General features: G+C 45.2%; 1 protein-coding gene and 2 non-coding genes across 3 annotated transcripts in view; all 3 read right to left on the reverse strand.

Moving 5' to 3' along the window:
- The window catches only part of eif3s10 (eukaryotic translation initiation factor 3, subunit 10 (theta)), a 51,085-nt gene that overhangs the window by 13,963 nt on the left and 9,706 nt on the right, over positions 1-27,416 (reverse strand). The window contains exons 4-17 of the mRNA XM_072479503.1: positions 24,906-25,069; positions 23,426-23,625; positions 21,866-22,074; positions 19,397-19,568; positions 17,608-17,712; positions 16,670-16,768; positions 11,596-11,712; positions 10,221-10,406; positions 9,315-9,662; positions 8,377-8,481; positions 7,519-7,632; positions 7,213-7,335; positions 6,832-6,985; positions 6,556-6,740 (exon numbers count right to left, since the gene is read on the reverse strand). Coding sequence (XP_072335604.1) covers positions 6,556-6,740; positions 6,832-6,985; positions 7,213-7,335; positions 7,519-7,632; positions 8,377-8,481; positions 9,315-9,662; positions 10,221-10,406; positions 11,596-11,712; positions 16,670-16,768; positions 17,608-17,712; positions 19,397-19,568; positions 21,866-22,074; positions 23,426-23,625; positions 24,906-25,069 — 2,281 coding nt within the window. The remainder of the gene's footprint in view (positions 1-6,555; positions 6,741-6,831; positions 6,986-7,212; positions 7,336-7,518; positions 7,633-8,376; positions 8,482-9,314; positions 9,663-10,220; positions 10,407-11,595; positions 11,713-16,669; positions 16,769-17,607; positions 17,713-19,396; positions 19,569-21,865; positions 22,075-23,425; positions 23,626-24,905; positions 25,070-27,416) is intronic.
- On the reverse strand, positions 17,032-17,164 carry LOC140393439 (small nucleolar RNA SNORA19). The gene has a single exon (XR_011935620.1). It is a non-coding gene; the product is annotated as a small nucleolar RNA SNORA19 (small nucleolar RNA).
- Positions 18,733-18,868, reverse strand: LOC140393440 (small nucleolar RNA SNORA19). Its single transcript, XR_011935621.1, has one exon. It is a non-coding gene; the product is annotated as a small nucleolar RNA SNORA19 (small nucleolar RNA).

Consider the following 27,416-nt stretch of genomic DNA (forward strand, 5'->3'; position numbering starts at 1 on the left):
TTTCAAAAGGTGGGGTTCCTGGCTTACTGGGACAGGATGGAGGTGTGGGCTTGGGTGGGTGCTCTTTCCAAGGACCGAATGGCCTCCCTTCAGCACTGTAAATTCTATAAATTTATAAATTATTATGCCGGAGAAAGATACTTTTTTAAAAAATCATCCATCATGCTACTCTTCCTGGACCTTAAAATGAATATTGCCGCATGTACTAGTACAATTTTTTTTTGCAAAAAACAGTCGAATTCAATAAACACATGACAGTTAACTTTAAAAATTTTGACTTTCTGATGTCACTGGGAACAGTTTGATAACAAATTTCGCTGTCAATAGCTTTTGTGCACTTCTCATTTGTTGCTCGACTCAAGTTGCTGCTTACTACAATCATACTACTCAACTCATTTCCTCAGTTTAAGTGGACAACAGTGAGAAAGTTTTTTTTTTTTTAAATTTTAGAATACCCAATTATTTTTTTTTCTCCAATTAAGGGCCAATTTTAGAATACCAAAATTTTTTTTTTCCCAATTAAGGGGCAATTTAGCATGGCCAATCCACCTAACCTGCACATATTTGGGTTGTGGGGGTGAAACCCACGCTGACACGGGGAGAATATGCAAACTCCACACGGACAGTGACCCAGGGCCAGGATTCAAACCTAGGTCCTTAGCGCCAGTGCCAGTGCTAACCACTGCGCCTCATGCCACCCTAGTATGAAAGTTTAATATCCACCTCGTTCTTTACGGAACCCTGGAGGCGGTATCAGCGCTTTCGGACATGAACAGTGAAAATAGCCTCTTCAGTCCAGAGGATGACATTTATCGCTTACTCAAAGCAGCCTATCCCATCAAAAATATGCACTTCCGGTAAGATTATGTTTTGCCTTCTTTTGGAATTGTACAGCAAATCATTGCATAGAAGCAAGGCATTCAATTGTGAAGGTGGAAAATGGATATCACCCATCATGACTTATTTGACTTCAATTTTTTTGCTGTGATATCAGAGTGCTGATCAGAATCATCAAGAAATTTGATGCTGGACTTCCGGTTGCGGCTATGCGGAGCTAAGTCGCACATTCGGCGGCTCCTGCAAAAACGGACTTTTGGGCTCTTTTTAGGGCCCCCAACGGCACTTTATCGACGTTTCCCGGTGTGGGAAGGAGTTTATAACAGCTCCCCGTCAGTATATGGCTTCAACTAGGAGCGGGGCGACAAAAAAGGTGGTGGTGGACCCGAAGAAGGTGCGAGGGAAGAAGACCAAAATGGCGGTGGGTGGAGACCAGGCAGCGTGGATGCAGTGGGCGGAGGAGCAGCAGGAGGTTATCCAGCGCTGCTTCAGAGAGATTAAAACGGACCTGCTAGAGCCGATGAAGGCTTCTATTGATAAGCTGCTGGAGACACAGACGGCCCAGGGGGTGGCGATCCGTGAGACTCGACAAAAGATCTCTGATAATGAGGACGAAATTTTAGGCCTGGCGGTAAAGGTGGAGGCGCACAAGGTGCTCCACAAGAAATGGCAGGAGCGGTTCGAGATGGAGAATTGGTCGAGGCGGAAGAATCTGCAAATTCTGGGCCTCCCGGAGGGTCTGGAGGGGCCAGACGTGGGGGCCTATGTGGTCACCATGTTGAACTCGCTGATGGGAGCGGGGTCCTTCCAGGGGCCCCTGGAGCTGGAAGGGGCCCATAGAGTGCTAGCGAGGAGGCTCAAGGCTAACGAGCCTCCGCGGGCGGTGCTGGTGAGGTCCACCGGTTTGTCGATCGGGAGTGTGTGCTCAGGTGGGCCAAGAAGGAGAGGAGCAGCGGGTGGGAGAACGCGGAGGTTTGAATATACCAGGACTGGAGTGCGGAGGTGGCGAAGAGGGGGGCCGGGTACAATCAAGCGAAGGCAGTGCTGCACAGGAAGGGGGGGGGTTTGGCATGTTGCAGCCGGCGCGACAGTGGGTCACCTACAAGGACCGGCACCATTATTTTGAGTCTCCGGAGGAGGCGTGGGCCTTTGCTCAGGCCGAGAAGTTGGACACAGATTGAGGGTCGGGATGGGCGATTGGGGACTGCGGTTGATATGTTATGTTTATGTTTATTTTTCTTCGAGGGGGGGGGCCTTTGTATTGCTCCAGGTTTCCTTTTTCTCTGTGTTTTTCTCTTTCGGGTAGGTGAGGGTGGATGGGGCCCCGAGTCGGGGGTGAGGGGACTGGGCCTGTAAAAGGAGCTGAGGCAGAGGTAGTGGGGCCTAGTAGGTGGAAAGCGCGGCCTTTTCCCCGCGCTGAAGACTGGAGGGGGCGGAAAAGCGAGGGTTGTTTCCCACGCTTAGAATGGAAGGGGGAGAGCCGATGGATGGGGACGGGAGAGGAGGGTGTGCCACACAATGGGAGGAGTCGAAGGAGAGGCGGGAGTGGCCGGGGTCAGCAGGAGTCAGTTGCGTAAGTGCAATGGGGGGAGTAAATCAGGGGGGGGTAACCCCCTGATCCCGCTGATAACCTGGAATGTAAGGGGACCGAACGGGCCCACGTGTTCGCGCACCTGAAGGGGCTCAAGGCGAATGTGGTTATGCTCCAGGAGACACACCTGAAGGTGGCAGACCAGGTAAGATTGAGGAAAGGATGGGTAGGTCAGGTGTTCCACTCGGAGCTGGATGCCAAAAATCGAGCGGTGGCGATCTTGGTGGGAAAGAAGGTACCATTCGAGGCGTCGAGCATTGTGGCAGATAATGGCGGTAGGTACATAATGGTAAGTGGTAAGTTGCAGGGAGAGAGGGTGGTACTGGTCAATGTGTATGTCCCGAACTGGGACGATGCAGGTTTTATGCAGCGTATGTTGGGTCGGATCCCAGACTTGGAAGTGGGGGGCCTGATAATGGGGGGAGACTTTAACACGGTGCTAGATCCGGCACTGGATCGCTCCAGGTCTAGGATGGGTAGGAAGCCGGCGGCAGCTAGAGTGCTGAGGGGGTTTATGGACCAGATGGGAGGGGTGGACCCTTGGAGATTTGCAAGGCCGGGGGCTAGGGAATTTTCATTCTTCTCACATGTCCATAAGGCTTATTCCCGAATCGACTTTTTCATTTTGAGTAGGGCGCTGATAGCGAGTGTAGAGGATACTGAGTATTCAGCAATAGCCATTTCGGACCACGCCCCACATTGGGTGGACTTGGGAGATGGGGAGGAGAGGGACCAGCGCCCGCTGTGGCGCTTGGAGGTGGGGCTGTTGGCGGACGAGGAGGTGAGCGAGCGGGTCCGAGGAAGTATAGAGAGGTATTTGGAGACCAACGATAACGGGGATGTCCGAGTGGGGATGGTATGGGAGGCACTGAAGGCGGTGGTGAGGGGAGAGCTGATCTCCATTAGGGCCCACAAGGAGCAGAGGGAGCGGGAGAGGCTGGTGTGGGAGATGGTGAGGGTAGACAGCAGGTTGCGGAGGAGCCTGAGGAAGGATTGTTGAGGAAGAGGCGTAGCCTCCAGGCCGAATTCGACCTGGTGACCACCAGAAAGGCGGAGGCGCAGTGGAGGAAGGCCCAGGGGGCGATCTACGAGTATGGGGAAAAGGCAAGCCGGATGCTGGCACATCAGCTTCGGAAGCGGGACGCAGCTAGGGAGATCGGGGGAGTAAAGGACAGGGGAGGGAGAGTGGTGCGGAGTGGGGTTGGCATCAATGGGGTCTTCAGGGACTTTTACGAGGAATTGTACCGATCCGAGCCCCCACGTGAGGAGGGAGGAATGGGCCACTTCCTGGACCAATTGAGGTTTCGAAAGGTGGAAGAGGGACTGGTGGCGGGATTGGGGGCCCCGATTGGGCTGGAGGAGCTGATTAAAGGGATAGGAAGCATGCAGGCGGGGAAGGCACCGGGCCCGACGGTTTCCCGGTCGAATTCTATAAAAAATATATGGACCTGTTGGGCCTGCTGCTAGTCAGGACCTTTAATGAGGCATGGGAGGGGGGGGGGCTTTGCCCCCGACAATGTCCCGGGCACTGATCTCCTTGATCCTGAAGCAAGACAAGGATCCCCTGCAATGTGGATCTTACAGACCGATTTCCTTGTTAAATGTAGATGCTAAGGTGCTGGCTAAGGTCTTAGCCATGAGGATTGAGGATTGTGTGCCACAGATCATCCATGAGGACCAGACGGGGTTTGTGAAGGGGAGACAGTTGAACGCGAATGTGCGGAGGCTTTTGAACGTTATCATGGTGCCGGAGAAGGAGGGGGAGGCGGAGATACTGGTGGCGATGGATGCTGAGAAAGCCTTTGACAGGGTAGAGTGGGGGTACCTGTGGGAGGTGCTGAAGAGGTTCGGGTTTGGGGAGGGGTTTGTCAGGTGGGTTAGGCTGTTGTATGAGGTCCCGATGGCAAGTGTGGCCACAAACAGGAGGAGGTCAGAGTACTTTTAGTTGCACCGAGGGACGAGACAGGGGTGTCCCCTGTCCCCCCTGCTCTTTGCACTGGCGATTGAACCCCTGGCTATGGCACTGAGGGAGTCAAGGGACTGGAGGGGGTTGGTGCGGGATGGGGAGGAGCATAGGGTGTCGCTTTATCCGGACGACCTGCTGCTGTATGTGGCGGACCCGGTGGGACGAATGCCAGGGGTAATGAGGATCCTTAGGGAATTCGGGGACCTTTCGGGGTACAAGCTCAATATGGGGAAGAGCGAGCTGTTCGTAGTTCATTCAGGGGACCAGGAGAGGGGGATTGGCGAGCTCCCACTAAAAAGGGCGGAGAGGAGCTTCAGGTATTTGGGGGTCCAGGTGGCCAGGAGCTGAGGGGCTCTGCATAGGCTTAACTTTACAAGGCTGGTGGAGTAAATGGAGGAGGAGTTCAAGAGGTGGGACGCGTTGCCGCTGTCCTTGGCGGGTAGGGTGCAGTCAATTAAAATGACGGTGCTCCCAAGGATTTTGTTCCTGTTCCAGTGCCTCCCCGTGTTTATCCCGAAGGCTTTTTTTCAGGCGGGTAAACAGGAGTATAATGGGGTTTGGGTGGGCGCGAGGGACTCCGAGGGTGAGAAGGGTGTTCCTGGAGCGAAGTAGAGACAGGGGGGGATTGGCGCAGCCCAACCTCTGTCGGTATTACTGGGCCGCTAATGCGACGATGGTGCGCAAGTGGGTGATGGAGGGGGCTGCAAGAAAGAGGCTGGAGACGGCGTCTTGTGTGGGTATGAGTCTGAGGGCGCTGGCAACGGCGCCGCTCCCTCCAAAGAGATATACCACGAGCCCGGTGGTGGTGGCTGCCCTCAAAATTTGGGGGCAGTGGAGGCGACATGGGGGGGGGGGGGGGGGGGGGGGGGGGAGAGAGAAAGTTGGGGCCTCGGCGTGGACCCCAATACGGGGGAAACCACCGGTTCACCCCAGGAAAAACAGGTGGAGGGTTTTCGGGGTGGCACGGGGCAGGGATACGAAAGTTGGGGGACCTGTTTGTAGATGGGAAGTTCGCAAGCTTGGGTGAGCTGGAGGAGAAGTACGGGCTCCCCCCGGGGAACACCTTCAGGTATTTACAGGTAAGGGCGTGTGCCAGACGGCAAGTGGCGGAATTCCCGCGGCTACTGCCACACACAGTACAGGACAGGGTGCTCTCGGGGGGGTGGGAATGGGGAAGATCTCGGAAACCTACCAGGTGATGCAGGAGGAGGCCTCGGTGGTGGAGGTAAATGGTAAGTGGGAGGAGGAGTTAGGAGAGGAAATTGAGGAAGGGACGTGGGCAGGTGCCTTGGGGAGGGTGAACTCTTCCTCATCGTGCGAGAGGCTCAGCCTCAGGCAGTTTAAGGTGCTGCACAGGGCACATATGACCGGGACAAGGATGAGTCAGTTGGGGGGGCGGGGGGAGGACAGGTGTGTTAGGTGCTCAGGGAGCTCAGCAAATCACACCCATATGTTCTGGGCATGCCCAGTGCTGGAGGAATTTTGGAAGGGCGTAGCGAGGACGGTGTCGAGGGTGGTAGGATCCAGGGTCAAACTGGGCTGGGGGCTCGCAATATTTGGGGTGGCAGAGGAGCCGGGAGTGCAGGAGACGAAAGAGGCCGGTATTCTGGCCTTTGCGTCCCTGGTAGCCCGGCGAAGGATTCTTCTTCAGTGGAAGGATGCGAGGCCCCAAGCTTGGAATCCTGGATCAACGATATGGCGGGGTTCATTAAATTGGAGAGGGTGAAATTCGCCTTGAGAGGGTCGGTACAAGGGTTCTTCAGGCGGTGGCAACCGTTCTTAGACTTCCTGGCAGAACGGTAGACATTGGTCAATGGCAGCAGCAACTCAGGGGGGGGGTTTACTTTATTTCTATTTCTGTTTTTGTTATTTGCACTGGAGGGTCATGGGGGGGGATGTATATACCAGTTGTGTTAAGTCGGGGTGTTAATGTTAATTTATTATTAATGTACAGGGGGGAGGGGTATGGGGGATTGCTTTTCTGGATTGTGTTTTGTACTTAACCCTGTTGGGTTCTTTGCTTTGCTGAGATGATCTCATTTTGTTGTTGATATTTTATGAACAACTTTAATAAAAATTTTTTTTTTTTTTTTTAAAGAAATTTGATGCTTTGGCCATTTGAAGCATAACAATGAAGAAAAGATACCAAAAAAGAAATTACCGTTCTACGAAACTGGTCGTCAGCAGATTTCCTTTCTTCTTCTTTACGACGTTCTCGTTCTTCAATTTCCATCTCTCGTTGGCGTCGTTTCTTTTCAATTTCTTCCAATTTCCTCAGTTTTTCCTGGTACTCGCGCTCCTCAGCTTCCCGTTTTTCACGTTCACCGCGTTCCTTCTCTTCGCGCTCTGCACCAAGAAACCCCAAAAATAAGAATCCTTGCACTGCAACTGTTCACGCGTCTATTTTATTCTGAAAATGCAGCAACTGCAGTCAAACCTTTCTTAAGCTTCTCTTCCTCCAATCGCTGAGTTTCCTCCTCTTTTTCTATGTAGTAGATTCTGCGTCTTTCCTCCTTGCGTTGCTTCTTACGTTCGTCTAAATGCATCTTCCGTTCTTCACTGAGTCTCTCTTGGAAATTCTTCAGTTTTTCCTTTTCTCAGAACAAAACAGAAGACAACTTAATAAAAAGAACCATATCCCCTATGCCAAGCTCTGCTGCCCTGAGGTGATTTAACCAACTTGCTACCAGAGCAATATTTATATGGACAAACTACTGATCTTATGGAAACTAAAAATACTGGGCGATTTCCGAAACAATGGTTTAAGAATATCTTCACGCCAAGATACTATTAACAAGCTATTTAATAAATTGCAGACCTCATAAACAGTACGTCGTGAAGCCATCAGCTTGGTTAGGAACTGGTCTTGATCCTCCATCATCCTAGACATTCGATTCTTGTGCTCCAGGGCCTTCTCACGCTCGACTTTCATATTAGTGATCTGCAAAAAAGAAAGTCACAATCTTCAACTTCACAGACAGATATAATTTAACCCCATTTTAAATCAAAGAACTTAATACAGGTTGCGACATCAAGAGACGTTGAGAACAATGTTCGAAATGATTGCATTAAGCAGAAAGCAAAGAACGGATCTGAAAAGCGGTATACAAACTATATCACTCACCCTTTCCTCCTCTTGAAGCTCCCACAATTCCATATCTTTTATTCTCTGTTCTTCAAATGCAGTTTTGAGCAAAGGTATTTCTTCCAATCGCTTGGCTCTTTCGTAAAAGTCAATCTGCACAAAGAAACAACCAACAGTAAGGAGAATTACCAGTAGCACTTACTTTAAAACAAATCCATGTTATACAATGTTCGAGAGAAATTTGGTAGATTTTAAATCGTGTACACGGTCATGGCAGATTTCAATAAGCTAGTTACTTCTTCTAGGTGTTAGCTTTGGCAGAAACTTACTCCTGATTGCATGCAGCGTGCTGCTTTTAATCTGTTACAAGAACAGAATCTAGCAAGTTCAAATATTTTGGTTGGAGTAGAAACTAATACAAAAATGAAAGCACAGGGAAACGACAAATTAATCCATGTCTTGGTAAAGGCTACTTTCTCACTGATTGTCTCAAAAATATGGGCAAAATATTGTTCGAGTTTACTCTTCCCCTGGAATGTAATTAATATTCTGCATTTTTAATGTATTATCCACCACCTGCCCAATCTTGATCGACTAAAAACCAAAGGCTGGCAGGAGATTGGACATGGTGTATAGAACAGCCACTAGCGATTCTACTGCTCATTCTGTCCTTCACTCTAAAATAGAAAAGCGCTTGGCTTGAAATGTGTTCTTACTAGCACTGCCATTGTTACCAGACTCCATATCACACAGCCAACTTGTCTCAATGAATCTTTACTCATTTTAATCTAGTTATCACATCAGTACCAACACTCCTGCTTCATATCTTACCAAGAAGCAGATGTCACCACTTTATTTCATTATGATCGTGGTTCATCGAATGACCCCTCTGCTCACCTTCTTTTCCTGATTTTTCAAACGTTCTTGAAGTTCCCTCTTTTCTTTCTCCAATTGCTCAACCTGCTTCGCCATGATAAAATCTGGATCCAGTTCTTCAAGGTTCTTTGAAAAATATCATAGGTTCATAATCAAATAGTGTGCACCAGAACAAAGTTTGTGCAATTTCCACAACTAAAAATGCAGTATCCTCTTTCAATTTATATGGCATAGCTTGTACAAGAATCAAGTTCTCACTTTACATGGTGGTTCAAATTCTTGCCCTCAAACCCAATGCATCAAGTCCTCTCATCTCAGCAAAGCAAGTGTAGGGAAGATAATGTTAAAAAATGTACTTAAAAGGTAGTTACAGAGCACATGCGAGCATGAAGTCATATTGTCGGCCAAACCCCTGTACAACAGCAATGCAGAGATCTGAAGAAACAGGTTTTATTTGATGTAGGATTAAAATGAGGTAGTGAGGATTCAGTACTTAAGGTTTTGGATAAAGAAGGTGCTAACCACAATTCTTGTTTGATTATTGGATTTAAAGAAACGCTACTGAACAACAGGGCTACTGAAGATAACCTAAGACGTCTTCAAAATTATAAAAAGGTTTTATGGAGTAGATAACCATTTCCATTTGTGGGGAAGACCAAACCGATCTTGTACGGATGGCCTCTGGTTATCAAGAAATCAAGAAGAACTTTGACAAAACTTTACCCCAAAATTGGTGAGAATATGCAACCCCTTACTGCAGGATAAGTTTGGGAAAAAGGCTTGTGCTGATAGTTAGATGAGGAAGGATAGGAGACGGCTTGTACACGGCATAAACAGGTGGGCTGAATGGGCCCGCCTGTTGTAAATTTGATGGCAATATCATTTGCTTATCAAAAAAAGAAAGCATTTTATAGGTATGAACTTTCAAATAAAGGTACGCAGGACTGTCTGTATCTTACTTCAATATCAATATCCCGAAATGCCTTCGCTCCCAGTTCAGTTTTTTTGATCTGCTCCAGACGTTCTCGCACATGTTTCCGTTTGATGTTTTCATGCTCTTGCATAAGACGTTCTTTCTCCCTCTCCTGTGCCTCTTGACGTAAACGCTCCTCTTCAGCTTTGCGAACCTTCTGAAGCTCTGCCTCTCGCAACTCCATTTCTTCTTTCTCCCGTTGAACGTTCAGGCTTTCCAGACGTTCCTTTCTCTCCTCAATAGTCTGGCGACGGGCAAGGATTCGTTGGTGTTCCTTCCTGGCATTTTTCAAATAAGCATTGACAGCTTGCTTGTGCTGCTCTTCTTTCTCATTCTAAAGCATTAAATATGGGAAACATAGGGAGGTATTCATGAATGTGAACTTCTCAAAAAACAGGATCTCCTCATATTTAAATTCATGTATATGTAGGGCTCCGCTCATAGCTCAGATAATTGAGGCTATACACAACTGAGCCACAAGGGGCCAGGTCCTTGTTAATTTTCAGTCCTTGCGCAACTGTAGAGACTGATTATCGAGACAGTTCTGCTGAGTTTAGCCATTCCTTTATAAAATATCAGCGAGCATATTACTTGTATGAAAACGTTTTTTTAAACTCACCATCAAATAATGAGAAAGCTTGATAAGGCTGCATCATCCACATTTAAGAATACAACCCACTTTAACTAGCTGAGAAAACCTTGTTACAGGTTGGCAACAAGTCATGGTGTGACAACATTCTCTGTTCGAGGCTGAGGTTTAACATAGTTCACCAGCATACCATACTGCTAATACTTCTATTGCTTCTCCACTTGGGATCACTGTACCCATTAGGGCACTGACTCAAGGTTATTTACTTAAGGTAAATATTTATCTTTACAGTATAAAACTTACAAGCAAGTGTGTTGGCTTGACAACTTGGATAGCCTTAGCTAATGCAGTAGACATAGCAGTCAGCTGACTTCTGATTTGCTCTGAAGGCATTGGCTGCAAGTAAGGACCCACTGGTGAATCTTCCCGTGGAGAATAGTTAAGGTCTGAGCCAAAACGTAAAGTACGAGAAGAATGATCCATGCGAACCTAAAACAAAGTCAACAAAATCAGTAAGCAATACATTGTTCCCATTTGAAATGATTAACAATCAAGTGCAAAACTATCCAAATTAATCTCTAATCGTATATGGAACCAAGAGAAGTATCGTTGATCCGTCAAATGTCCACATTTTACATGAATATATTTGACCTGTGCTTCAAATGCCCACCTCTTAGTTGAGGCAGGATTAAAGTTCCCATAAGGCTACCAGAAAACGCGGTTTAAAATTTAGTAGAAATTACTGCTTGCATTCAGTAGTACCAAAATTTTTGCTTAATGGTCTCCAATATTCTATGTACAATTTTAAAGACAACGCAGAATTTTTACGGGAGCTCTTGTAATCTTGTTATTTTCAGGACAAGAATTGGTAGAATCCATGGAAAAACTGCACTGATGATGAGCAAAAGACTTTGGACCTTCCAATTAAAAATGAGAACACCCGACAAAAATTCTCCTCTTCTGTGACCTATCTACAATTCAGCAGTCAAATTCAGAGTCAAGAATACATGCTGTCGATCAGTTTGTTGGGATAAATGCAGCTTTTTCAGATTGACAAGCTGTAACTAGTAATAGAGTGCCACATGGATCAGTGCTGGGTCCTCAACTATTTCCAATCTATATCAATACTTGGTCAAAGGGACCGAATGTATGGCAGCCAAATTTGCCAATTACACTAATATAGGTAGGACAGTAAGTTAAGAGGAAGCAGGGTCTGCAAAGGGATACATAGTAAGTTAAGAGGAAGCAGCGTCTGCAAAGGGATATACAGGTTAAGAGAGTGGCTGGTGTGTAGCATTCTCTTCCCTAGAATGTAATGGAGGCTGGGTCTTCAAATTTATTCAAGATAAGAGTAAAGATTTTTATTAGGCAAGGGGGTTAGGAGTTCTGGCCGGCAGACAGGAAAGTGGAATTGTGACCACAACCAGATCATCCATGATCTTATTGAATGGTGGAGCAGGTTCAGAGTCAAATAACCTACTCCTATGTTCCTACAGAGTCTTGGAGGGGTAATTTCAGCTGATTGCATTTGATGTAAGAAAACTATCTGTTCCCAATACAAACTAATGATTTAAGACTGATTTATTAAACTTTAACCCAATAACTAAGCTCAGTATTTGAAATCTAATAGAATTTTGACATCACCACATGGATCAATATCTGTGATTATTGGCATTACCTGCAAATCACAGTGCCTGGCAGCATCAACAATGGCACGCTCCAGTTGAAAGGCATCAACAAAGGGAACCAAGGAAGCCAAGCGGGTAAACTCTATACTTTGATAAATCTGGGCCACCTGTGCAAATAAAAGTGGTATAAAATAAATTACGGATTAGATCAAGTGCTTTATTTTGCACGCTTTTCAGAGACCCGATTTATATTTATGCTCCAGATTTTAACTGGTTGTGGCTATTGACTTTGTGCTCCAGAGTAAACTAACCAGATAATTGATGCCTACATCATTTGCTAATATGCATTCAAGCATATAGTTCCCTTCCAGAGGCTGAAAGCTAAAACATCAGAACAAATTTGAACTGATGCTGGAATAATTTTAGGATGCAAGTTCAGATCAGTCGTGGAATTGGCTAGCACCACTGTCCCTGAGAAAATATCAAAGCCAGACCCAAAATTTGTAACAATCTTGTAGCAAAAAAAATGTCAAATGAGGATACATTTCATTCAATCCCTCCATCACACTATGGTTACAGTGTGCACCATTTACAAGATGCACAATAAACTCAGGCCTCGGTTGCCTAGAAAGACAACGGAGGCAAGTGCAGGGGAGAATCAGTGGTACAGTATCGAAAATGGAAATACATCTATGCTCCTTAATTGCCACTGGGTCAAAATCCTGGCGCTCCCTAAATAATTTCACCATCGGAGCACCTATATCTCACAGATTGCAGCAGTTAGTGAAGGTGGTTCACCACCATCTCCACAAGGGTAATTAAGGAAGGGCAGTAAATGTTGATCTTGCCAACTATACCCTCATCCTGTGAATCCATACAAAAATTGAATTTTAACATTTATAACCTAGTAATTTTTCTGGTGTTATTTCTTAGGATATGATCATTGTTTACACCTAGCATAATTAGTGTCTATTAATAATTGGTACTCCCAAACGTAAAGGCATGCAGATAGTAAAAACGAATATTGCAAAATAAACTCAAATTCAAAACTGGCAGAGATTTAGGAATTTTAAAACCCCAAGTTTTCCTATAAATGCTTGGTGTCACAATAAAATTGGAGACTAGTTTGGAATAATGTAGCCTGGTTTAATTCATACATTTCGGTAGAAGATTGGCAATAGTGGCTACTTGTGCTGTCATTTTGCTAACTAGCCTTCACTAGCTAACTGCCCTAGCACAATAATACTAATCTTGGATGCTTGGCGGGGGCGGGTGGTGCTGCTTTGCTGACTGAAGGGGAGCCAGGTGAGGGGTATGGATGGAGAGTCGGGCGGGGGGGCCGCCGGGGGCATGCGGCTGGCCAAAAAAGGGAGATGGCTAGTCGGCGGGATGGGGGGGTGGGGTCAACCCCCCGACCAGGCTGATCACGTGGAATGTGAGGCCTGAATGGGCCGGTCAAGCGGTCCCGCGTGTTCTCGCATTTGATGGGGTTGAAGGCGGACGTGGTCATGTTGCAAGAGACGTACTTAAAGCTCGCGGACCAGACGAGGCTGAGGAAAGGATGGGTGGGACAGGTGTTTCACTCGGGGTTAGAGGGGTGGCCATTTTGGTCAGTAAACGAGTGGCGTTTGAGGCGGGGTGCATCGTGGCAGACAAGGGGGGGCAGGTATATAATGGTGAGTGGCAAGCTGCAGGGGGCCCGGGTGGTGTTAGTGAATGTATATGCCCCAAACTGGGACGATGCGGATTTTATGAGCCGCATGTTGGGTAGGATCCTGGACTTGGAGATAAGTCACCTGACAATGGGTCCGAGACCGCAATGGCGGAGTATTCTACCCCCTCGGGATTAACGCCCTACTCAACACAAAGAGGGTTAATGAAGTCTTCAGGGAGTTCTACGGGAGGTTATACGAGTCGGAACCCCCCAGGGAGGGGGAAGGGATGAGGCGGTTCATGGACCAGTTGAGGTTCCCACGGGTGGAAGCAGAGCGGGTGGAGGGACTGGGGGCCCCGATTGAGTTGGAAGAGGTAGTCAGGGGGCTGGCAGGCATGCAGACGTGTAAGGCCCTGGGCCCGGACGGCTTCCCCGTAGAATTTTATAAGAAGTTCTCGGAGTTGCTGAGCCCGCAAGGGAGGAAGGGACCCTCCCTACGACAATGTTGCAGGCATTGATCTCGCTTATCCTGAAGAAGAAGGATCCGCTCCAGTGTGGGTCCTACAGGCCGATATCACTCCTGAATGTGGATGCCAAGCTGTTGGCAAAAATTCTGGCCACCAGAATAGAGGATTGTGTCCCGGGAGTGATTGGGGAGGACCAGACGGGTTTTATTAAGGGCAGGCAGCTGAACACGAACGTGAGGAGGCTCCTGAATATTATCATATTATCATGATGCCCTGGGGGGGGGGGTGGCTGCGATGGACACGGAGAAGGCCTTTGACAGGGTGGAGTGGGAGTATCTGTGGGAGGTGCTAGGCAGGTTTGGATTTGGGGAGGGGTTTATAGGGTGGGTCAAGCTGCTGTATCAGGCCCCTGTAGCGAGTGTGTCCACAAACCGACTAAGGTAGGAATATTTCAGCTGCACTGGGGGACGAGACAGGGGTGTCCGCTGTCCCCGTTGCGGTTTGCCCTGGCAATTGAGCCGTTGGCCATTGCGCTCAGGACTTCGGGGGATTGGAGGGGGCTGGTGCGCAGAGGGGAGGAGCACCGGGTCTCCCTCTACGCGGATGACCTGCTGTTGTATATTTCGGACCGGTTAGAGGGGATGGGGGAGGTCATGCGGATCCTGGGGGACTTCAGGAGGTACTCGGGGTATAAGTTGAACGTGGGGAAGAGTGAGCTGTTCGTGGTCCACGGTAGGGGCCAGGAGGAGAGACTGAGGGAGCTGCCACTCAGGATAGTGGAGAGGAGCTTTCGGTACTTGGGGATACAAGTGGCCAGGAACTGGGATGCCCTGCACAGGCTCAATTTAACCCGGCTAGTGGAGCAGATGGAGGGAGAGTTTAAAAGGTGGGATATGCTCCCGCTTTCCTTGGCGGGACGGGTGCAGACTGTGAAGATGACGATTCTCTCCAGGTTCCTCTTCGTATTTCAGTGCCTCCCCATTTTCATCCCCAAGTCCTTCCTTAAGCGGGTGAATAGGATTGTTACGGGATTTGTGTGGGTGAATAAAACCCCGCGAATCAAAAGGGTATTCTTGGAGCGTAGCAAAGGGGGGGGTGGTGCGCGCGTCGCTTAGAGGCACCAGTCTAGGGGCACCGCTGCCGTTCTCGCCGGCGCGATGCACCACTAGTCCGGTGGTGACGGCGGCACTGAGGATCTGGGGGCAGTGGAGGAGACACCGGGGAGAGGAGGGGGCCTCGGTGTGGACCCCAATATGGAATAACCACAGATTTGCTCCGGGTAGGTTGGATGGGGGATACCAAGGCTGGTATAGGGCAGGTATTAGGAGGATGGGGGACCCGTTTATAGACGGGGTTTTCCCCAGCATGCAGGCGCATGGAGGAGAGGTTCGACCTGCCCCCCGGGAATGCATTCAGGTACCTTCAGGTTCGGGACTTCCTTAGAAAACAGGTGGGGACATTCCCGCGGCTGCCCCACGTAGGATCCAGGATACGGTGGTGTCTGGCGTCTGGGTAGGGATGGGGAAGATGTTGGACGTATATCAGGAGCTGCAGGAGGTAGAGGAAGCCTCAGTGGGGGAGTTGAATGATAAGTGGGAGGAGGAGCTGGGCGGGGATCTGGATGAGGGCCTGTGGGCCGATGCCCTGGGCAGGGTGAACTCCTCATGTGCCAGGCTCGGGTTAATCCAGTTTAAGGTGGTGCATCGGGCGCATATAACGGCAGCAAGAATGAGTAGGTTTTTTGGGGTGGAGGACAGGTGCCCGAGGTGTGCGGGGAGTCCGGCGAATCACGCCCATATGTTTTGGGCATGCCCGGCGCTTAAAGTATCCTGGCAGGGGTTTGCAAGGGTGATGTCCAGGGTTTTGGACGCTCGGGTGAAGGCGAGTCCAGCGGTAGCGATATTTGGGGTGGCGGAGGATCCGCGAGTGCAGGAAGCAAAAGAGGCCAAGGTACTGGCCTTTGCCTCCCTGGTAGCCCGGAGACGGATCTTGTTAATGTGGAGGGACTCGAAACCCCCGAGCGTGGAGACCTGGGTTAGCGATATGGCGGGGTTCCTCAGCCTGGAGCGAATAAAATTTGTCTTGAGGGGGTCCTTGATGGGGTTCTCCCGGCGGTGGCAACCTTTCCTGGACTTTCTAGGGGAGCAGTAGGTGTCAGCAGCAGCAGCATTTTTTTGGGGGGGGGGGGGGGGGGGGGGTACTGTTGATATAATGTGAGTTGGGCATGGAGACAAAACCCACCTTGTTCTGTTTTTAAAAAAAAATTTTAATCTGTTTTGTAAGTAGTTTCATTGTAAGCTTTAGGCTGTTTATATTGTTATTTTTTATTACTAACTGTATTTCTATTTTTGTTATGTTAAAAACGCTGATTGGAAAACTTTAATAAAACATTTATTTAAAAAAATAATAATACTAATCTTTATTGTCACAAGTAGGCTTACATTAACACTGCAATGAGTTATTGTGAAAAGTCCCTAGTCGCCACATTCCGGCACTTGTTCGGGTTCTTAAAAAATGCATCTAAAGAAAAGTGCTGATAATACTTTACCAAAGGCTAAAAATATGCTCATTACCTTCAGTTTATAATGGTTTACGTTGGGCATAAAACAAAAAAAAGAAAACGGATGAGTATCAAATTCGATTGTGAAATGAATATAAGTGATAAGATCGACATTTTAGCATATAGATCTTGTAAATTGCAATCATCTAGCACTGCAGCGTACATCTAGTCCCTTAGTTGCATGCTACTGATGTAAATCTTGATTAAGGGTTCCTGAATGAAAAGCAAATAGATGAGAGTAGGAACAACAAAAATAAATGTAGGATTCTTGAGAATAAAGGCACAAACTGAGGAGCAGCAACATTCTGCTGTCCAAGGTGGCAGGAATGACCATTTTTAAAATGACAGCGCCACACCAGTTAAGTTTGAAGCCTAGGTCTTTGCATTAGATTATTCAAAAATGAACTGAATTTCTACCATTGATCCTTCAAATATGTACTCACCTGCTGTAGGAGTCGAAGGATAGTGTTATTCTGCAAATGAGGCACGTAATGCTGAAGGTCAGGTTCCTTTTCTGATTGATCTCGGATCCAATTGAGAACCTTAAAGAGAATTGAGAAAGGCAAATTTATGGCTGACACAATGTCAACTCAGTAAGCATTTGAAGAGTTTATCCATGTATGATTTGGCTGTTATACATAATACAATGATTGAAAAAGTATACAAAATAATGCAATTTCCAGCAATAAAGGGCTGACTGATTTTTGGTAGGTACTTAACAAGAAAATCTGTATATGACCTAAGCATGTATCAGGATATCATCTCATTACAATATGGGAAATAAAACTTGAGACTGTACTAAGCAAAATGTGTGGAGGGGACTGGCAGCTGTGGTTACTTGGTTAGACCATCTGCTAATTAACCTCCAGTTTTACTCTAGCACATTAGAAATATCATTGATCTCCGGACAACAGAGAACAAGACAATGAAAGGTGCTGACAGCAACATTACAGAAATTTACAAGGCTAAAAACAGGAAGATAGAAGAGAGCAGGCCACTACTCTCTTGCCCCCTCCCCCCATATCGGTTCCACCATTTTATCAAATCATACCTGAATTCCATTTTCCTGTCATTGTTCCATATCCTTTTATACTCTTTCCAATAAAAATCTTGGCCTCCACCTTGAAAACTTCAATCACCCAAGTACAAAAATGCTTCCAGATCTCAATCTGAAAATTGAAGCCTAGGCCTTGTTCTGAATTCACCTGCCAAAAGGCTTCTCCCCTGTAGCATTTGTTTATCTGTGTTTCCTGGATTAGATCGCCCCCAACTTCTTAAACCCTGGCAAATCTTGTAATACAAATAGTACATCTTAGACATTCGATTTATCCCTGTAAAACTGTTCAACTACAGAACATGGAAGCCAAATGTAATTTGTTACCTTAGTAACACGCCCACAAAGCTTGAGTGGATGGAACTCCATTTCTAACCAATTATACACACCCTTCACTTCAGGCACAGCGTACTGCATCACATTGAATCGGACCTGTTTTTTAAAAAAAAAGAAATAATGGCTCAGCAAGGAGACTGGAGTTATAATCATTCTCAAAGGTATTTAACAGTCTCTGAACAATTTATCTACAAGGTCGATGAACAAAAAATGGCTGAAAGTTCAGCTTTAATTGATAATTTTTTTCATATTCCTACTTTAATGTGAATGTACCACACCTTGTAGACATTGAAGGACCTCATTATACCAAGAATCCAGAAGATATCTCATTTAACTGGGATAACTGAAGCTTAATCCGATTTTGTTCAAGTCGCATTGAATGTTATTAGCCATATGAAATCCTAAGATTTTCAACAGATCTCTGCAAAATACAGAGCTACCAGCACTGCCTGAATATTTGTCACATTTTTAAAAAAATTAATTCATGCGATGGGCCAGTATTTACTGCCCATCCCCGAGGGCATTTAAGAGTCAACCATATTGTTGTGGATCTGGAGTCACATGTATGCCCAACCAGGCAAAGACGACAGATTTCCTTCCCTAAAGGGCATTTATGAACCAGATGGGTTTTTATGACAATCAACACAGGTTTCATGGTCACCGTTGGACTTTTAATTCCACATTTTATTGAATCAAATGTCACCACCTACCATGGCGGGATTAGGTCCCCAGAGCATTATTCTGGACCTTTGGATTACTAGCCCTACAACAATACCACTGCCTTCTCATCTTGAAAGTATAACAGATTTCTCTGAAGCTGATAGTGAAGATTCTGGTCAGCAGATGATGAAATTAATTCTTAGGAGACCATCGTACATATCTGCAGTCGATTTACTACACAGGTTTTTCTGCGACATATCCATAAACACCTTGCCAATGCTAAATCAGAAAAACAATTAAAATAAAATGCATCCTAAAGATGTAATTTAATTCATGGAAATAACTTACTGTAGAGACCATTTATTAATTATTACGCACTCCATCAACCTAATTTTGAATGTTAATAAAGCTGGCCTGCTGTATTTTACAAACAGCTAGGATTCCCTATATAATCCATCTTGTCTGAAGGTGACTGGCAGCAATGATACGTCTGAATTGGTCATGCTGCTAATTAACCTTCAACTTTTTCTCTGGCACGTAAGAAATATCACAAAGCTCACGAAGGTTGAGAATGAGATAATGAAACATGCTTTATTACAACTCATTCCACTCTGCCATAATGGTAAATCTGCACATTAACAACTTTCAGCTTGAGTGAAAATGCTTTAGAAAATAAAATGTATTCTGGACAATGAATGCATTTCTACCATGACATGAAGAAAGGACAGACTCTCTCCAATTCCCCAGCCCTCTACTTATTATCAATTTTTTACACTCGAATGGGGCACCCCAGTATAATAATGGTTATTTTTATAGAATGCAAGTTCAAATCCCACCATGGTACTCAGAACTGAACTTCAATTAACAAGATCGGGAAATAAAGGATGGTTGGAAAAAAAATTAGAAAGTGGTTGTATTTTCCCAACACCCGCGTCACTGACATCCTTTACGGAGGGAAACCTACAGTGTTTATCTCATCTGGTCTGTCTATATATGCAACACCAGTGGGGCAATAAATGCTGGCCTTTGCTCGTGTCATATCTAGAGAACGAATAACAAAACTTGTGAAAATTAAGGTTTGCTCATTGGAATGACAATTTGGGTACCCTACAAATCATACCATGTCATTAATTAGACTTTGTCTAGTTGGAGGTGCCTGTAATCCTAACAGCGTAGCCAGCCGTCGGTGCTTCTCGACAATAATGCCATCCATGTCGAGCAATCGGGCAATGTCTGTCCTTTCAGGAGTAATAGGAATTGATAAAGTAGCCAAAAGCACTCTGGTAGACATCCTGTGAATATAGTAAAACAAATGGTTGCATGAAACCAGAGAGCCCTTGCTATAATAAAAATAAACACACATTTAATGTGACTGTTGTCAAAACACGTTATTAATGGCAGGCAGTGCAGTTATTTAAACAAAAACGATTTTAACTATAAATTCAATGCACTGGGTAATACATGTTGTGACTGCAAAATATTTCAGTATAACTGGTTTTACACACATGCAATAGTTGCATTCGGCATACTCTAGTTTTGTTTCACAAATAACAGCTCGTCTTCATTTCTGAAGAAATAGCAAACTCATAAAACATTGCTAATGTAACTGTTATTTTTTACATAAAAGAATAAAATTGGAAACTCTGGATACGGTTAGACCTGCTAGCTTACAATCTAAATAGGCAAGAATTGCCTCCATATCAATTGATACCATTAAATGCATTCTAGAATGCATCTACACTGCCCATCATGATTGTTTATTTAACTTATCATTTAAAATTCTAAGTTAAACAGTGTTTTAAAAATTCCCTTTCCTCTCACCAGAGAATTAATGTTTCATTTTAATTCTCCATTCCACGGCCTCCTATAATCGTTCCAATGAAGCTCAATTTAAGCACAAAGACCAGCATCTCAAACGTAGGATGAAGTACTATTACTGCCTTTCAGACTCAATATTTATGGAGTTCAATTTCAGAGAACCTCTGACCCCATGTTTTCCCTTTTTGATGCAGCTTACCTCCCCTTAGGCCATCTTTATTTCCTGTCCTTGTCTCATTACTAGATCCTTTTGTCATCTAATGTCTCCTGCCTCCCACCATATAACAGACCTTCTCTTTTGTTCTTCACTTTCTCCCACTTGTTTAAAACCTGTCATTCCTTTAACCCTGTCCAGTTCCACCTGAAACAGTGGATTGTAACTTCCGCGGATTGACAATCAGTTTTGGATTCTTACCCCGTACCCACTTAGCTGCATCAGATTTCTTCCGTGCCCGTTTGCCTGACCTTCCTGACTCAGGCAGGCACAGTCCAGGCAGCGCGGCTTTCACCGGGGCTCAGCATCTAAGTCTAACAGAGTTGGGGTGGAGGACAGGCCTCTTTTTTACTGCTCTAGCTGCCTTATAGCAGTTAAGTTTAAAGGTCCCATTAAAACTGACATGCCAAGGAGACAGTAGGCTTCTGCGGTGGGTGAAGAAGATTGGGGGCGGGGAGCTGGCAAGTTGGGCTCAAGTTTGGGTGAGTGTGTGGAGTGGCAGGAAATCCAATGAGAATCACATGTGGGGATCAGTCTGTGCCTTTAAAGTAATTACGCAGAAGTTAGAAGAGATTTTATTTCTTCTAACGTTTTCGTGAGTAACCATCAGCATACCCCTGGTGAAACAATGAAGTTAGCAATTTAAATCATTTTTTCAGATGGTTCCCAGCACCAGAGAAAGCTAGCATGCCTCGACAATTGCTATGCAAATGCTTACCTGGGAACATAGAACATACAGTGCAGGGGGCCATTCGGCCCATCGAGTCTGCAGACCCACTTAAGCCCTCACTTCCACCCTATCCCCGCAACCCCATCTAACCTTTTATGGTCATTAAGGTCAATTTATCATGGCCAATCCACCTAACCTGCACGTCTTTGGACTGTGGGAGCACCCCCGGAGGAAACCCACACAGACACGGGGAGATCGGGCAGACTCCGCACAGACAGTGACCCAGCGGGAATTGAACCTGGGACCCTGGTGCTGTGAAGCCAGTGCTATCCACTTGTGCTATCGTGCTGCCCTAAAACCTCAAGAATACGGAACCTCAGCAGGATTCCCCAGCGTATCTTTGAAATACCATCCCAATTCGATGCTATGGAACCCGGACATTACGGCCCATAAACTCTACTGCCTGACCTACTAAGTGTATTCAGCATCTTATTCTTCAATTTCCAGCATCCTTAGAACGTTGCTTTTGTCATTAAGGTCACCTTTCTCTTATAGTCTTTCTCCAATTATTTCTACATAACACCGCCTTCAAAAACCTGAACAGGTAGCCTCATCTGCAACTACCAGGTGTGACTGACCTGGAATCTCCAGGTTATTCGTCTCGCTTGAACACTGGGAAGCAAGTTGAGATCAGGACCTCGTGATCAAGTATTCACACCCTCAAGGGGAAACTGGAACCTACTACTTGCCAGTCTATGGCGCAGGGTATTAGTGTACCAAATTGGCTGCGCTCCACCCAATCAGTATGTGTCTTCTCCCTAGTGTTTTATTATAATCTAAAACACTTCAGTGTTCATCACTAGTTATGCAATTAAATATTTTTGCACCTCTGCATCTCCTCTTGAGAAAGATTTTTTCTCATCTCCCTGGACAAATGGTACAGCCGGTGAAGAGTGGATGCATGAAACAGAGCGTTTCCTGATTTCCAGAATACTGTGGATACTTTATTGTAGTAGTTAGCCATCAGCTGGGGTTTGGGAGGCTTCTTCGACAAAGAGAACAGCCCATGAATGTCTTCTACTGCCTTGAAAGCTTCCTATAAAATAAATATGCTTTATAAACAAACAGCAGAATCCTCATTAATCCAAAAACGTATGTAAAATTTTAATTCCCACAGTTAAATATTTTTAGGAGTAGGTTAAAAGACTAATGGATTGGAATTAGGAGATATTATTCTAGTCCATATTTCAACCAAGTGTTCCTTACTAGGCAAGTTTGACAATCTCTTTATGGATCCATCCATGTTGTTGGAACTGGCAATTAGATCTAAAGTTAGCTCCACTTATTACATGTGCCCACACGGCAGACAATTACTGCAAACTAAGGTCAGTAGCAAATAAACTGTTCTAAATAAATACTGAAATTAGTTTCAACATAGCTGATCAATAAAACTAATAGGTGTCAGCTGCTTTTGGTATCAAATCATTCTTTTAGATCTCTTGGGTGCTGCACTTTGAAAAACTCTAATCTAGGCATTTTATCTTGAAACAGCCAGTGCCTTCAAGTTTAAATGCACTTTGCATTGGTGAGCAGAGGACATACTATGGTTCATGTGTCAACATGCACTCTTTCAAATGATGAACACTTTATTCGAACTCCAATGCTAAGTGTTGGAAAGCTGACCGCTATGCTACGACTGCAAGATTGATTGACTAACCTCCTCAGTTTTACATAAACTGAAACGTAAAGGTTCTGAAATTATTTCAAAATGAAGAATAAAGTAAGTTACTGACCTCTGACCTGAAGCAGACAGAACACCTAGTTCTACAGTCAAATGTTAGCAAAATGTGTCTTTTTTAATGAGATTTTTTAAGAATTAGGACACTTTCTCTCTTTAAATCCACATAATAAAGCAATTATAGTATTAGCTTCCTAATGGTTCCCCTAAAATAACCATAGTCTGTAAATCATTCTGCACATTTGGCCGGTGATTATGGATAGAGTCAGGAAAGAAATATATCAACACAGCCAGTAAAGAGTGGTTCAGTCACTCAAAACTCAAGAATATTCTTCTCTTCCAGGTTTGCCTTCAGCAGCACATGGCCAATGGGCAAGGATCTGACACCAACAAGACAGAACACAAAATACACCCCCATCCAAAATCAGTCCAGAGTATCAGCTGTAAAATAGGATATATCAAGTGGTCATCTAGAATGTCCTTTGTGACGTGGTATGTTCATTCTGTAGTACTTCATGCAAGAGATAGAAGTTAAGTGGGGAATGAGCCTGTCGCAACCTGACTCCTTTTATTATTATGGGTCCCAACAGAGTAACAGCAATTTGAATAACGGTACTGTTTAACTCTAAGCAGCAAGTTTATAAGCTATGCCTTAGGCAACAACGCATTATGGACAAGCCAATTGTACTTAATAAAGTTCAAGTATTACCTGCCAAAGCTCCATACTAATTGCACTGTCTAATTGTACAAGGCGAGTCTCCAGATGCATGGATTGGCTCTCAGGATTATTAAGGTTGATCGCAGTGCTTTGGTTATGGTGACGCTGGATTTGTCCCAAGTGCATACGCAGGTTGTCACATAATTTGCGGAATTCAGCCTTACGAGTATACTGCAGGCAGAACTTAAAAGCTGCAAAAAAGACAAATTGATAATATCGACGTAATTTTCCAACACCAAAAAGGAACAGATTATACTTCAATGGCTGAACAAAAATAGCAATAAATAGCATTAGGGGTCGCCCACAAATGAGAATGGGACAGTTAGAATCATAGAATCCCTACGGTGTCGGAGGCCATTCGTCCCATCAAATCTGCACCGTGAGCACTCTACCCAGGCCCCATCCCCATAAACATACCCAACCTGCACATCCTTGGGCACTAAAGAGCAATTTAGCATGGCCAATCCACCTAACCTGTACATCTTTGGACTGTGGGAGGAAACTGGAGCACCCGGAGAAAATGCAAACTCCACGCAGTCACCCAAGTCCAGAATTGAAACCCGGTTCCCTGGCGCTGTGAGGCACTGTGCCATTGTGCCTAGAGTGTTCTCAAGGATCCATTCAATTGTGGAATCCTTCAAAGAAAAACTACTAAAAAAAAACAGGTGTACCACGGTGGTAGCAAGAAAACTGCGCAAGTAAAATTACAAAAAAATTGATCACAGTTCACAAATACTATTTACTTAACAAGGTGGCTATACGTTTATTCATAGCACCCTTTCCCAACCTCTTAGGTTGAAAGGGAGGAAACAGTGGCATTAAGGGCAGTTTCTCGGTGATTGGACGGGGATAGTAATGCCCCACAGACTGGTGGGACTGCTTCCGTTCACTACGTACATCAACAATTTGTATATTCCAACAGGAAATATCAAAATTCAGACAATACTAAAACAGGAAGCATAATAAATTGTTCTGAAAATTCAAAGAAAGTTGCAATGAGACATTGATAAAACGCCGAAATGGGCGAAAAGTGGATAGCATATTTTGGATGTCATGGTTATCAAAACTACCTCAAACTGATTGGCATAAAATAAGCTAATAGTAGATGTAAAATATCAAACCCCAAATGCAATGGTAACCTGAATATACAACTTTATTCAGACCATAGTTCGAATACTATGCACTTTTGGGTTTTACGCTATAAATGGGATCAGGCAAGGTAGATTTAAAAATTCAGTGATGGATTTAGAATGAGGGGATATAGGCGTAACATTAAGTTCACAAGACTTAGGACAAAAATCAGAAGAAACTTCAACGGGGTTGAATCAGTGGAAAGCACTATGCAATTCACAATTGAAGCCAAAATCATGTCACCATTTAAGAAGATAGTTAAAGAAAAGGGAAACAGGGAGGGGTGGGGGGGGGGGGAAACAGGTTCGATAGGAAATCAAGTTCACCAAAGAAACTCTACCTTGCTGAGCAATGTCATGATAAAGGCGCTCCACTTTAGAGTTGTTACGCAATAGATCCAAACATTGTCTGTACGACTCCCAAAGAAATTTAACCCATGGAGTTAGCAGCAGACGATCTGTACGATCTTGTGTATCCTCACCACTAACAGCACTAAGCAGCACACTGCAAATATTCAACATAAAAAGCTTAAATACATTTTTTTTCTGCCTCAAGTTTATCCAATCCAAAAGCTTCTGTGCAACTTCAACAACATTTAATGATGCAGAGGACGGTGGCACTGCATCACCTTCTAAAAAGTCTAAAATTAGTGTAATATAGAAAACCTGAACAAACTTTTATTATGGAAGCAACTAACATTCTGAATTCTTCCTCAGTGTACCTGAACATGCGCCGGAATGTGGTGACTAGGGGATTTTCACAGTAACTTAATTGTAGTGTTAATGTAAGCCTACTTGTGACAATAAATATTATTATTACTATAAAGCCTAATTCCAGATCATTTAGATGAACCCCCTTCCACACCGACCTGCACAGAATTAATAAGAAAACAGCACAGCAAAACACTGCAGAGAACACAAAACATACCACAACTCATCAGTGCAATTTATGCCATGTCTGTGATTCAATGCTGGAGTGCTGTACAAGCTCAATACAGAGTTGTCATGGGCTGCATAGTGGCTAGCGCTGCTGCCTCACGGCGCCAAGGTCCCAGGTTTGATCCCGGCTGTGGGTCACTGTCGGTGTGGAGTTTCACATTCTCCCGTGTCTGCATGGGTTTCACCCCCACAACCCAAAAGATGTCCAGGGTAGGGGATTGGCCATGCTAAATTGCCCCTTAATTGGATACTCTAAATTTATATTTAAAAATATACAAAGTTCAGTCATTGTGTCAGTTTTGGTCTCCTTACCTGAGAAAGGAGATATTGGCACTGGAGGGAGTGCAGAGGAGATTCACTAGGTTGATCCCAGAGTTGAGGGGATTAGATTATGACGAGAGGTTGAGTAGACTGGGACTGTACTCATTGGAGTTTAGAAGGATGCGGGGGGATCTTATTGAGACATATAAAATTATGAAGGGAGTAGATAGGATAGATGCGGGCAGGTTGTTTCCACTGGTCGGGGAAAGCAGAACTAGGGGGCATAGCCTCAAAATAAGGGGATCTTATATATATATCTTATATATAAGGGGATCTGATCTTAAACTCTATGCCTCAGCTAATAAGGGGCTGTTTAACACAGGGCTAAATCGCTGGCTTTGAAAGCAGACCAAGGCAGGCCAGCAGCACGGTTCAATTCCCGGATCAGCCTCCCCGAACAGGCGCCGGAATGTGGCGACTAGGGGATTTTCACAGTAACTTCATTTGATCAGGGAAGATCAGTTTAAGATCAGGGAGGTTATGCTGGAACTGTATAAAGCATTGGTTAGGCCAAAACTATGTATCGTGTGCAGTTCTGGAATCCACATTGTAGGAGGGATATGATAGCACTGGGAAGGATGCAGAGGAGATTTACCAGAATGTTGCCTGGGCTGTAGAGTTTTAGTTATGAAGAGAGATTTGAAAGACTGGGATTGTTTTCCTTGGAGCAGAGACGACTGGGGGAACATGATTGAGATGTATAAAATTCTGAGGGGCATAAATAGAGTAAACGGGAAGAAACCTTTCCCCTTGGTGGAGGGATCAATGATCAGGAGACAAAGATTTAAGATAAGGGGCAGGAGGTTTAGAGCAGATGTGTGGAAAAACCTTTTCACCCAGAGGATGGCGGGAGTTTGGAACTCGCTGCCTGAAAGGGTAGTGGAGGCAGAGGCTTTGTAACATTGTGACAATAAGCGATTTTCATTTCATTTTTCATTTCATAAAGGCAGGTATACCATATGCCTTCTTAAACACTGTATCCACCTGCTGTGTTACCTCAAAGGATTGGTGCACATGCACACCAAGATCGATCTGATCCGTGGTACTTCCACGGTCCTGCCGTTTATCATGTATTCTCTTGCCTTGTTGTCCTGCCTAAGTGCATCACTTCACACTTATCTGGATTGACTTCAATTTGACACTGATCAGCCCATCTGTATCCTTCTGTAATCGAAGGCTGCCTGCCTCACTATTTACCACCCCACCAATTTTCGTATCATCCGTGAACTTATTGATCAACTCTCTTACATTCATGTCTAAATCATTTATATAAACCACAACCAACAAGGCCTCGACACTGATCCCTGTATGACCCCACTGTTCACAGGCTTCCAGGCAGAAAAATACCCTCAACTATCACCCTCTACCTCCTGCCATTCAGCCAATTCTGGATCCAATTTGCCAAATTTCCTTGGATCCCAGGGACTCTTGGGAGACTCAATCTCCCATGTGTCAAAAGTCTTGCCGAAGTCCAAGTAGACTACATTAAATGCATTGCCCTCATCTACACACCTGGTCAACTCTTTGAAAAATTCAATCAAGTTAGTCAGACATGATCTCCCCTTAACAAAATCATGCTGACTGTTCTCAAT

This window comes from Scyliorhinus torazame, chromosome 16, assembly GCF_047496885.1.
Source record: "Scyliorhinus torazame isolate Kashiwa2021f chromosome 16, sScyTor2.1, whole genome shotgun sequence".
Taxonomy (NCBI): domain Eukaryota; kingdom Metazoa; phylum Chordata; class Chondrichthyes; order Carcharhiniformes; family Scyliorhinidae; genus Scyliorhinus; species Scyliorhinus torazame.